Source organism: Ochotona princeps, chromosome 26, assembly GCF_030435755.1.
Source record: "Ochotona princeps isolate mOchPri1 chromosome 26, mOchPri1.hap1, whole genome shotgun sequence".
NCBI lineage: Eukaryota > Metazoa > Chordata > Mammalia > Lagomorpha > Ochotonidae > Ochotona > Ochotona princeps.
The window spans coordinates 27,037,205-27,049,358 of record NC_080857.1 but is presented as its reverse complement, the minus strand read 5'-3'; the positions used below and the strand labels follow the sequence as shown (position 1 = coordinate 27,049,358).

General features: G+C 45.0%; 2 protein-coding genes across 2 annotated transcripts in view; one reads left to right on the top strand and one right to left on the bottom strand.

The window, feature by feature from the left end:
* RHOJ (ras homolog family member J) overlaps positions 1-12,154 on the top strand; it is a 168,377-nt gene that overhangs the window by 124,758 nt on the left and 31,465 nt on the right. The gene's annotated exons all lie outside the window — the stretch shown is intronic.
* Positions 8,484-9,098, bottom strand: LOC131478027 (transmembrane protein 126A-like). The gene has a single exon (XM_058655245.1). The coding sequence runs from the start codon at positions 9,094-9,096 to the stop codon at positions 8,518-8,520; it is 579 nt and encodes a 192-aa protein (XP_058511228.1). The 5' UTR covers positions 9,097-9,098; the 3' UTR covers positions 8,484-8,517.

Genomic DNA, 12,154 nt, shown 5'->3' with positions numbered 1-12,154 from the left:
TGAATCTACAGATGGCAAATCTCTCTGTGTCATCTGTCTTTCTCTCTTCCTTTCAAATTAAATGAAAACAAAACTACTGAATTAAGAATCTCTCAATTTTGAAAATAAGGACATTAAGATGGGTTTATCTGAAGTGTAACCCTCTACATATGAGGGTCCTTTTCTAGAAAACTCACAGGATAACTAGGCCAGTCTTTCTATATCTTTCAAAAGAATTCAGTTACATCTAGATACTGCACCAACTTTCACTTCCAGTGAAATTGCTTCTGAGCATCACCTTACCTTATCTTTGAGTCATCTTGGAACAAATAATGGGAAAAAAGTTCAAAATTGCTCATTAAAGCAAACATCAGAGGACATTTAGCCTAGCAGATAAAAGGCAGGTTGAGACAGTTCCATCCCATGTCTGAGTACCTGAGCTCGATGTCTAGTTCCTGGTCCTCACTCAAGGTGCCTACAAATGCAGACCCTGTGAGGCAGCAGCAGTTCTAGTAATGGAATTCTGGCCATCCGTGGAAGACCTGCATTGAGTTTCTGGCTTCAGACTTCAGCCAGCCTAACCTAGACCACCGTGAATCTGTGGGAATGAACCAGCAGATGGAGCTTATGCGCTCTTACTGTAGTTCTGCATCCCAAATAACTAAATATTTTAAAAATTAAATTAGGAAGAATATCAGAAAGCATAACTGGCTATACAGGGCACGCTGTTTGGAAAAATAAAATATTTTAACTGTATAATCCAATTATGGCACCAAAGCTGTGACACAGCCAGTTAAGCCGCTGACAGCAATGCTGACATTCGTGTACCATTCTGAATCCTGATGGGTCTACTTCCAACCCTGCTCCCCTATAACATGCCTGGGTAAACAACAGAAGATGGTCCGAGTGCTTGAGCCTCTGCCACTCACATGGGAAACTTGAATGAATGAGTGGTAGACGTCTGGCTCTTGCAGCCATTTGGGGAGTGAATCAGGAGCTGGAAGATATCGCTCTTGCTTTCTCTCTCTCTCTCTCTCTCTCTCTCTCTCTGAGTTCTGCCTTTCAAATATCTTTTTAAAAATCTTTTTAAAAGCATATGACCTAGGCATGGGCCATGCATGTAATAGAAATAGGACCTCTTCATGGGTGAAAGCTTGCACATAGAAGCGACAAATGTAAAATTACAGCCACCCAAGGAAGTGACCTCAGCAATGTTCAGTTGTGGGAGCTCAGATTTTCAGCAGCATCAGAAGGCAGTGTATCACCACATCTCTGGGTAACTAAGGTTATTATTAGATGCAGACTCCATCCTACAAGGATTCCCAATGCTTCTAAGACTCAGAATAGGAGTGGTCTATGCTTCCCCTCCCCCATCCCAGCTCTCTCCTGGCAGCAGCCAAGGGAACTGGCCAGGCTCCAGGGAAGGGCACAACCCCATGTCTGTTTCCCACCACCTTTTCAAGTATTCACCCTCTCCTCCCCGCTCTCCTGCTCTCTTCATAGTCTTTCTATTCACTGCACATCTCTAAACCCCTACCTTTCTCCTTGGTTTTCGAAAGATTTTTTTTTTCCATTTAATTCAGGTCATGACTTTCTTCTCCCATTTGATATGTAGATGAAAAGCATAATCGGCCACAAGAAGAAAAAGTTACACACCGAAATGTTGGGAAAACTGGCCTTAAGAACAAGCCAGTGAGGACATTTAGCCTAGTAGATGTGGCATGCTGGCTCACAGGCTAATACTCCACCCTGGCGCCAGCATCCCATTGGTTCCTGTTCCAGCTGCTTCACTTCCAGTACAGCTCTCTGCTTACAGCTTGGGAAAACAGCAGAAGATGGTACAAGTCCTTGGGATTCTGCACCTATGTAGGAAGCTTGGAAGAAACTCCTGGCTCCTTGTTTCGAATCTGCTCATCTCTGACATGGTGGCCATTAGGGAGGGAACCAGTGGATGGAAGACTCTTCTCTCTTCTTCTCTCTCCATAAAATCTGACTTCCACCAAAAAAGAAAATGAGTAAGCCAATGACGTCAGAGGTTTTCTGTGTGCAAAGGTTTTCTGCAGAATCTCCATTTAAAAACACACAGTGCATGAAGGGAAAATGCCTTTTCCCTTTGGTGTTAAAGTAAGAAATAGAAAGAGGTGAGTCACACAAACTGCTTAGCCCAGTGCTTACACTAGGAATGCTGCTTATCATGCCTTCTATCATCTCCTCATACTTCTTGAACTTTGCTTTCATCTGTAGGATTCAAGATGCAATTTTAACTATTACTTTTTTTTAACTGTAACTGTATCTGGAATAATTAGCTTTGTTATTTGCTACTGTGGACTAACCTAGGAACCACCATGTTGAGGGGCCATAGATACAGTCCAGATTTCAAATTCAGCCCAACACACTTTAGATTACAACCTGTCTGTGCTTTTATAGAAGGCTTCACAGACAGCCCTTCTTGGAAACAGACTTGTTCATTTTTAACTTTTCTCTGTACTCCTATCTAGCTCCTTTTTCTAGACTTTGAGATACAATTGGAAGAAGTATTAAAGTATATGGGATCAGAAAGAACTGGAGGCTTCCAAAGGACATGTAAATCCTGGCCTGTAGAGATGGTGTAAAGTAAAGAGTAGGGCAACAACCATTGTGGAATTGTGTCAGAATCCTGCACAGGTTTCCTTGATAGATGCTCAGGGTTATGGAAGTGCCAAGGACTCTCAACAAGCCTAGAATAGCATCCCCAAGAGTAGTAACTTGCTTATCCATTGTCTCTGAACTTTTTTCCTTTTAAGATTTATTTATTTTTATTGGGAAGGCAGATTTCACACAGAGAAAAGGAGAAATAGCAAAAAGGTCTTCTATCCTCTGGTTCACTCTCCAAACGGCCATAATGGTCAGAGCAGATCCAAAGCCGACATCCAGGAGCTTTTTCTGGATCTCCCACATGCGTGCGCAGTCCGAAGGACTTGGGCCATCTTCTGCTGCTTTCCCAAGCCATAAGCAGCACAGAAAGCTGGATTTGAAGTGTAGCAGCTGGAACACGAACCAGCGTCCATATGGGATGCTGGCACCCCAAGATGGAGGATTAGCATGCTGCAACCAACAGCCCCACCAATGTCTCTCAACTTTTGAAACATGAACACTGAAACTAGTACCTTTCTCTCTAATCTCCGCTCCTTTCATCATTCTTGTCTTTATACTTCTCTGTTTCCTGTAGCCCTAGGATCTACTATGTTCTAGTAAGTAGCTGAAAAAAGAAAGAGAAATCAAGCATTATTTTCTTAAGGGGAGAAATGATGAAATCTCACTGTAATTTGTCTAGTAAGAAACTAACAAACTTCTATAGAAAATGAAAACTACCCTTACTCCTAGTTATAGAAACAAATTGCCTCTTTTCATCATAGAAAAATATCCTTGAATAAAATCGTGATAGAGGTTTCATCAGAATGTTATTATTTTCCTTTATTCTTGCCTATTTTAAAATACAAACTAAGATAAATTCCTCAAATAGTCCCCAATAAAGTATTATGATATGATTGTTGACTAGGTATGTCAATCTTGAATAGTGTGTCAAAAAGTGCTCATGACTCAGTGAGTCCATTAACTCAAGTATGGACAAAATTTGGGTAGATTAAACAAAATGGAATCTTTATACAGCCCAGGAAATCATAAACTACTTAAATGTGGGAACTTGTTGGCTAACATGCCTTACATCTGAGTCAGACTTCCCTGGACACTAGAGTTACAAAGGAAGAATTTCCTCCCTCCTGTCCATTGTGTGGCCAACTTTATTATTTATTACTACTTTTGTACATTTTTAGCTCCCTTTGTCATACTCAGGTATTCATAAGGGAATTTCACATTTAGCCATTTCAAACGGATTGCAAAGTCAAGAGAATGATGGCAGTTTGACCTGTAAATAATGATTCTTTCTTCAGTTTCAGAAACTTAACATTGGTTTCTATCTCCTCACCTTGCTGCTTCCCTGTTCACTGTTCACACATTTGACAAACACTGCTTAGCAGAAGTCACAGAGTGAACAAAGCAAACACACTTCTTGTTTCATTGCAAGTTGCAGGGCAGTCCCAGCTTCGAGTGGAACTGTATGACTCACCTGAGCAGCATCCTTCAGCCTGGGATGTGCAGAAATGGCTCCATCACAAATAGATTTTTTTTTCTCCACAATTGATCTATTCCTCCTCAACTGCAATAATGGACCTGGAAGTGAATGCTGCTGGTCCCAGTTAGTCTGCAGGTCATGTGTCAACTCCTAACCAATGAACCAGAAGACATGTGACACGTGATAGGCTTAGACCAATCAGAGCATATTCTCAGAACCAACTAGAGCCCAGTGGCTAAAACAGATGCTGTGAGGAATGAGATGTATCTATTAAAATGCCTCTCCTTGGCGGCATACACATGAATCATTTCTGATAGATGAAGCTAACAAGTGTGTAGCCCTGGGAATCTTTCCATAGCAACAGGATGCAGGCTGAGCATTCTGTTAAAAACCACCACTGAGCATACACCATCTGCTCGAAACCACAGGCCTCTGGCAGAGACACAGAGGTGAAACCTTTCGTGTCCAATTAGCCTACACTTTGATTCTCCATACCATGTCTAAGAAGTCATCTTTATTTATAAAACTCAGGGTTTTAGAAAAATTTGACAAGAGCTACTGAAAGTTAAAGTGTTTTCAGAAAGGCCCATTTCCTCAATTAATCACAATTTAGTGTTCCCCATGTAGAGCCGGTAGGCGAAAACTGAAAATCAGATTCCACTGAAGCCTCCTCTTAGAAATATTCTCCCTTCACCTTGCTTTCCACCTTGAAGCTGGGGTTTGGTTCCAGCTTTGCATGTAACCCCTCATCATCCATAGACTGCTCTAAATTAGGGCTCCCAACCTTGGTTGCACAATTGAATCACACAAGTGGTTTCAGACAGCAGCCATGCTGGGTCACCAAAGATTCTGTTGTCATGGGTCCAGGGTGCAACCAAGGGTAAGAACCTCCGTGTAAGTACAGCCTCATTGGAGATGAAGACACGCCTCCTAGGAAATGTGCCCGACACGGCTCATATAAACACTACGACCTGATCAGTCCAGAAACAGTTAAGGTCACACTGGGATTAAATCCAATTCAGAAATACACAGAAATGTTCACATCACCAGCAAAGTGCCCAGCTGTGTCTTCTTTTGCTCCCACCCCAGATACATCTCCCACATCTCTGCTGCCCCCACCTGGTCTAATTCACCATCACCTTTCCCTGGGCCACAGCAGCAAGCTCCCAAGGTATAAAACACGCCAGTTTCCAGGCTTCTGTTTTCCCATTCCCCAGCCTTCACTGTGCTGCAACCACGCTGACCTTCACTTGCTTTCACATCATTCCCGGCACCTCGGGACCTCTGGATATGTCACTGTCTCTGCCTAAGTGTTTCGTAGACTTGACCACTTCCTATTTCACACCCAAGCACTCTGCCCTCCTTATTATTCATGAGTCAGGGCTCGACTGAAATGTCTCCTTCTCAGAGATTCTCCCTGACCTGTAATTTAAAGTGAGCCTCCTGTGTTAAATACATTTGCATTCCTTTCTTTTCCATTTTTATTTTATTTAGAGAGAGAGAGAAGAGAAGAGGCGAAGAGGGAGGGAGAAAAGAGAGAGCTCTTCCATCATCCTCTGGTTTGTTTCCCAAATGCCCACAACTGGGAGTCGGGCAGAATCCAGTACTTGCAGCATCACCTACTGTCTCCCAGGATGCACACTAGCAGGAAGCTGGGATTGGAAGCAGAGCTGAGATGCAAACCCAGGTTTCCTGATAAGGGCTGTAGGCATCGCAGACAGCATCTGCAGCACCAGGTACCCCAGAGAGGACCTGTTGGCACACTATCTGGCTCTCACCTTCAAACGAAAAGCCCCCCGAAGACAAAAACAATTCTGTTGTGCTCACCCGTGTATGCTGTAGTTCCCAGCTTACCCCTGCCCCCGGTAGGCACTCAGTACTGACTCAGTGTAAATAAAAGTAGTGTGGTGCTGAACCACTTACCTACACTGAGGGACACGGTGACAAACAGCTCACAAAACACACAGTCATAAGCTTGAGATGACATTAGAACATATTCTCTTCGTAAAAATTCATTGTGAATGTTTTTTTTCCCACAATCTCAGTTCCAGGAATAGTTCTGCTTTGCTTAAGGACCGGTTGGTGTTCTGCTACTATATGCCATAAGTCATTTGATTTTTGGTTTTGTAAGTCATTGATCAATTAGGCTTTTCTCTGCTCTGATTGACTCAAACACTCAGAGCCAAGTCCTTGACTCTCACCAACCCCAGTCCCTGGCATGAAGCTAACTTCATTCCAATTTCAACTCATCAACACTGCCTTCATGCTCCCTTTGCTCTTCATTTTAAGTGTATATAGATATATTTATATAATATTAGCATATTATATATAAGACCATACATATATGAAGATATATATAAGCCAGTTTTGCTGGAACTGCCCAAGATACAGTAGACACATGAATTAATCCAAGGAAAAGAGAGAAAATGTCCATATGGTGAGATGTTTCAGGAGAGTGAATAAACAGCACCACTTTTCCTGGCATGCGAGAGGAAACAAGAAAGAAAGAAAGAGAGAGAGAGAGAGAGAGAGAGAGAGAGCGCAGAAGTGGCTGGGGCACAAGGATAAGAGTGGTTTCCAAGCTTACTACAAGTATCTGAGAGCCAAGGCCTTGAGGGTGGGAGGCCCGAGAGCCTGTGCCTCCCAGGTGCTACTGAGCTGTCTGAGGACAAGCTCCAAAGGCGCAGGACTAAGCTGCATGAGGCCCTCACCACTCCCAAATCTACCCATCAGATCATTCCCTCTGCTCCTCTAATCCAAGAGGGATTAGCCCTAAGTGATGCCCTTCACAAGGAAGCATTGAGTCGAGGGAAGGGGTGTCTCCTCTCCCCATCTGTTACATCTGAGCACCAGCTGTCGCTCAGTGGCATGCACCAGCCCATTCTCCATCAGACGAAATACACTCACATGAACACTTAGAGAGCACGTAGGGTTTAGGTAACACTTGACCTCGTCCGCTTAGTATTTTCTTTTCTCCCTTTAAGCCATATCCCTTTCTTGACTATCTCTACTGCCCGCCACATTCCTGCCACATTCCCACTTCTAGGTAGGGAATCACTTAGTGATATGTGTAGCTGGTAACCATTTCTGAGATGACAAGATGTGAACATTACAAATGCCAGATCCTGAGGTAGTGGAAAAACCCGGTCCCGTTAAATCATAGTCTTAAAAAAGAAGAAAAAAAAAAGGAACTTTTGCCAAAGAGTGGCAAGGTCAAACCACTCAAGGATTCTCTTAAAAAGTTTGATTTTGTCTTAAATGGTACCATCACTACTCACTTATCCTCATCAACTATTTTTCTAAGTCTAGAACATAAGGATCAAAATGCTCTGTTACTTTTCTCTTTGCTTGTTGGCCAGGAAGTCAGCTTTGGAAGCAGCATGACTGCTGTGCTAGCTCCGTCCTCATCCAATAACCCCCCCACCTCCTACCCCACAGTGTGGGAGTTGGAATGATGATGGAGCCAGTCCCTGGAAGAGGTTGGGGTCAAGGGCTTGGGCTGCTCCCCGCCCTCCGGGGTCCCTGAAAATGATCACTTCAATAGCTGCCTTACATCACACAAGACTGACTCGGAGTGGCTTCGGCTTCCAGAGCTGGGAAGCAGCCAAATACTCCATCACTGTCTGCCATGGAGTGTGCCCAAGCCATGGACTCAATAGCCTTCCTTGTTTCCAGAATTGATTGGTTTCAATTCAACAACTGTGTCTCCTGGCATGCACACCAGAAAGTATCACCAGGACCTTCTGCTGTGATTTTCTGAGTGCTGGGAAAGGTGTAGGAGTCCCTAAACTCCCTCCAGCCTCCCAGATGCTCCTACCAGAACCTTCTTTGCAGTGTGCCCCAAACATGGTCCCCTTTGAAATGTTTGCCCTTCTTGTGGCCAAGAAGTAGAAGGGGCACATTTACCCATTGATCTCACTGATTGAATACTCATTCCCTGTGTAACTGGCTTTGAGGCACTATGATGATTCTAGAGGTTTGCCTACCTGTAAGGAAGTCACAGTCCAGCTGTTAACCATTTGTACTGCTGCGTTATGCAAAGAGGGAGGAGGGTAAGTGACCCAGGACATGAACTCTGGAGTATGCAGGTGATGAATTAAAAAGTAGAGATAGTAAAATCATTTCCAAATACCTTGGCCATCCGTGACACAAAGCATCCTTCAGTGAACAGTGGAAGAGGCATTCTGGGTGAAGTCAAGCCAAGCCAAGAGCCTCTTCGGAAGGTCTCAAAAAAGTGGCTCTAACACAGGCATACAGAAGCTAGTGCTGCAGTGAGTGAAGCTGCCGCCTGCGATGCTGGAATCCCATGTTGGAGCTCTGGGTCAAGCCTGAGTGCTCTGCTTCTGATTCAGCTCCCTGCTCATGCCCTGGGAAGGCAACAGAAGCCATTTGTAACATTTCATTTTCATTCATATATTTTCTTAAAATCAGTGAAATTTTAGGCCAGTTTCAGGTAGCTGAAGGGCCTTTATAAGTAGCTGATATTGTCTGGACCCCAGGTATGCTGCAAACATAGTCTGGAGCATAATAGGAAATACCATCTTCCTAAAGACAGGCTTTGAAATTCTAATCCAATAAGTTAAGATGTTTCCTTTCTCTGGCAGCAGAGCTGATTGATACCTGGCTGCTAAGCCACCGTTCACAGGTATAGCTAAAAAAATAGGGTACAGGCCACCAAGAACAAGACCAACCAGTCCACCCCATATTAAGGTACAGGTTTCACAACTCAAAACACCTGTACTTAAAGGGAAACTTACAAAACGTGCTGTCAAAAATGGAATCACTGCCATTGGTAAGCCAGTAGCTATTCGGGCATGAGTCACATTCAAGACACGCCGAAAAAGACTGTTTGCTATTAGGCCAGAGAGAGCAGCATTAATTCCAACATATGTTGATCCATGTTCAAGCAGATTCCTTTCTGGTTCTGGAAGCTGGCTGATTTTTCTGGTTATGATAGCCAAAGTTGTTAAGTTTTTTTTGACAGTACCTGGTTCATGATTTTCCATTTTGAGCCTTACTCTCGCCCTTGCCCAGGAGCCGCTGCCGCCCGGGTCTTGCTCAGCCCTGCCGACGCTCACGCCGTAACCTTTGCCTTTTTTTTTTTTTTTTCCACACTCTCAATATTGGATACAGCTGAGTTCCATTAGACCAGGTGCTTTCAGCCCCAAGCCCATTACCTGTAGTGCTCAGTTTAGCCCACAACAGGTCCCCCTGTTTTTGTTTTAAAGCAGACTTGAATGTGCCTGACTTAGGTTGTGAACTCGCAGGTTATCAGCCTTACCCGTCATCAGAAATCTCCGTAGCATGACAGAGACCCTGTCTTAGGTTGTCAGTGCCCGGTCCATCTTACCTATCACTGGCTGCCATTCAACGCATTGCCTGCTACAGATGCACAAACCATACTTGGGGAGGCTGGTAACCCTGTTCCATGGCTAGGAGTGTCAGTAGCATTGAGCAGACAGCTGTTCCTGGGCTTGGGGAATCAGCACTACACAGGTGAAACATACATAAAGCATATGATGGGGAACAAGAAGCCCTGACCATAGGAGTATCTTTAGCTCAGTATCAACGAGCAGACAGCAGTTCCAGGGCTTGGGAAACATTTTGCACTTGCATAGGTGATACACACAAAAAGGCATACAATGGGGTACAAGAGGTCTAGGCCAAATCTCACAGCATCTGCTGTTCCTCTGACAACAAATCAACCCACAGTTACAACGCAAGCATGCCCACCCGCTCATGTTCATCAGTAAAGTCCTGTTGTCCGCAACTCTGGCAGTCTGTTCCGCGACCTTGTTCACTGTCACCACGGTAGCTGGTCGCGGCGGCTGCTGATGTACTGGCTACGATGGTCACCGTTATGCCAAAGTCTCTTTTATTCTTTATCAGGCTAACAAAGGTCTCTCCGTCAGTCCCAACAGGAGCTGGTGGGATTCAGGACAGCTGCAGGATAACAGCAGAATCGCAATTACCATTTGAGTATGCTGTCAGGGTGCACTGGAACTCGGTGTCAGAGGCGTTTTTTGCTTGTCCCGTCGATCTTCCGATTGAAATGCCATCATCTTGGCCAGTACCCGAACTTTCACAACACTCAGCAGCAGCAGCTTGCCGGACAAGCCTCTCAGGAATCCACCTGGGACCATGTTCGTCCTTTCCATCCTTTTCCTCTTCATCCTCCTCAGAAGAGGACTGCGAATCTTCTTTGCGCACTCTCTCCCAACTTTGTCTGGTTTGGGGTTCCTTCTTTTTTACCCTGGTTTGCAGCTCTCTCCTCCTTCTAATGGACCATTTTTCACGGCGGGGTTGCCCCACTGCTTGAGGGGATGGCAAAGCGCTTTTTGCCAAGCTCCAGAGAAGGAAGGTGGCTACAATGAGAGCCAACCATGGGAATACATCGCAGTTTCAAAAAAACTCTGCGAGGCCTTAAGCTTAGTGTCGGTGCCTTGTGACTGGAGCAGATCTCTGATTCCTTTAATTACCTGCACTTTAGCGAGTTCTTGCAGCATTATAAATTTTACTTATGCCCCTGTAAAAATTTCTAAATGTGCCTCTAGATTTCTGGGGTCCCTCAGATTGTCCCTCATGCCCCTGAATGGGGAGAAGGTCTGGGGATGAGATTAATTATGCCCCTCCAGAGTTAAATCCTAAACCTGCCTCTGGATTACCGGGATCCCTCAGATTGTCCCTCATGCCCCAGAACGGAGAGAAGGTCTGGGGATGAAATTAATTATGCCCCTCCAGTGTTAAACCTGCCTCTGGATTTCCAGGGTCCCTCAGATTGTCCCTCATGCCCCAGAACGGGGAGAAGGTCTGGGGATGAGATTAATTATGCCCCTCCAGAGTTAAATCCTAAACCTGCCTCTGGATTACCGGGATCCCTCAGATTGTCCCTCATGCCCCAGAACAGGGAGAAGGTCTGGGGATGAAATTAATTATGACCCTCCAGAGTTAAACCTGCCTCTGGATTTCCAGGGTCCCTCAGATTGTCCCTCATGCCCCAGAACGGGGAGAAGGTCTGGGGATGAGATTAATTATGCCCCTCCAGAGTTAAATCCTAAACCTGCCTCTGGATTACCGGGGTCCCTCAGATTGTCCCTCATGCCCCAGAACAGGGAGAAGGTCTGGGGATGAAATTAATTATGCCCCTCCAGAGTTCCAGGGGTCCCTCAGATTGTCCCTCATGCCCTAGCACAGGGAGAGGGTCTGGGGATGAAATCAATTATGTCCCTGCAAAATTCCTAAATTCTAAACTTACTATCATAAGTCCAGGGGTCCCTCAGATGTCGTTCATGCTGTGCCCGACGTTGGGCGCCATTTGTTGTGGCTGGCTAGGTCAGTAACGTGGGCACAACGAAGGATCTGGGGATGAGACACCGACACGGAGACCAGTGCCAGGGTTCCTGCCATTCATGTAGAAGACCCAGATGGAGTTCCAGGCTCCTGGCTTTGGTCTGGTAATTGTAGTCATTTGGGGAGTAAATCAGTGGTCAGAGGGTCTCTTTCTCTGTCAATTCCCTTTTCTCGGTCACTATGCTTTTCAAATACACATTTAAAAATTATTAAAGAAATACAAGTAGATAACACAGCACTTGGAGGAGCAGTGGCCTTTTCACTGAGTGTGAGCTGGGCAGTGTCCATGCCCTGTTGTCCATTTCAGGTGCATCTGAATCGGGGCCACAGGGAGGGTGATCGGGACAAAAGAGGTGGATGTAGTTGTTGTAATTGTAAGTGCATATTCTGAATCTGTTGATTCCAGCGGGGCCCAAAGTACTGCACTTCTAACAAGCTGTGTGGGTGGGAGTGCTTTTGATAATGGTGCAGATCATACTCCAATGACAAGGCTCATGCCCCTTGCTTAAATGTAGCTACTGTTTCTTAAATTATATTTACTTAGTTTTATTAGAGTGTGTGTGTGTGTGTGTGTGTGTGTGTGTGTGTCAGTGAGAGAGGGAGGGAGAAAGAAAGAATCAGAGAGAGAGAGAGAAAGTTAAGGTTGGGCCAGGCTGAAGCCTAGACCAAGAAACTTCATCTGGATCTCTTGTACAGATATGGACCCAAGTACCA

What these genes read in the sequence shown, in the direction of transcription:
- LOC131478027 (XM_058655245.1), bottom strand. Translation starts at nt 9,096, where the DNA reads ATGGAAAATCATGAACCAGGTACTGTCAAAAAAAACTTAACAACTTTG.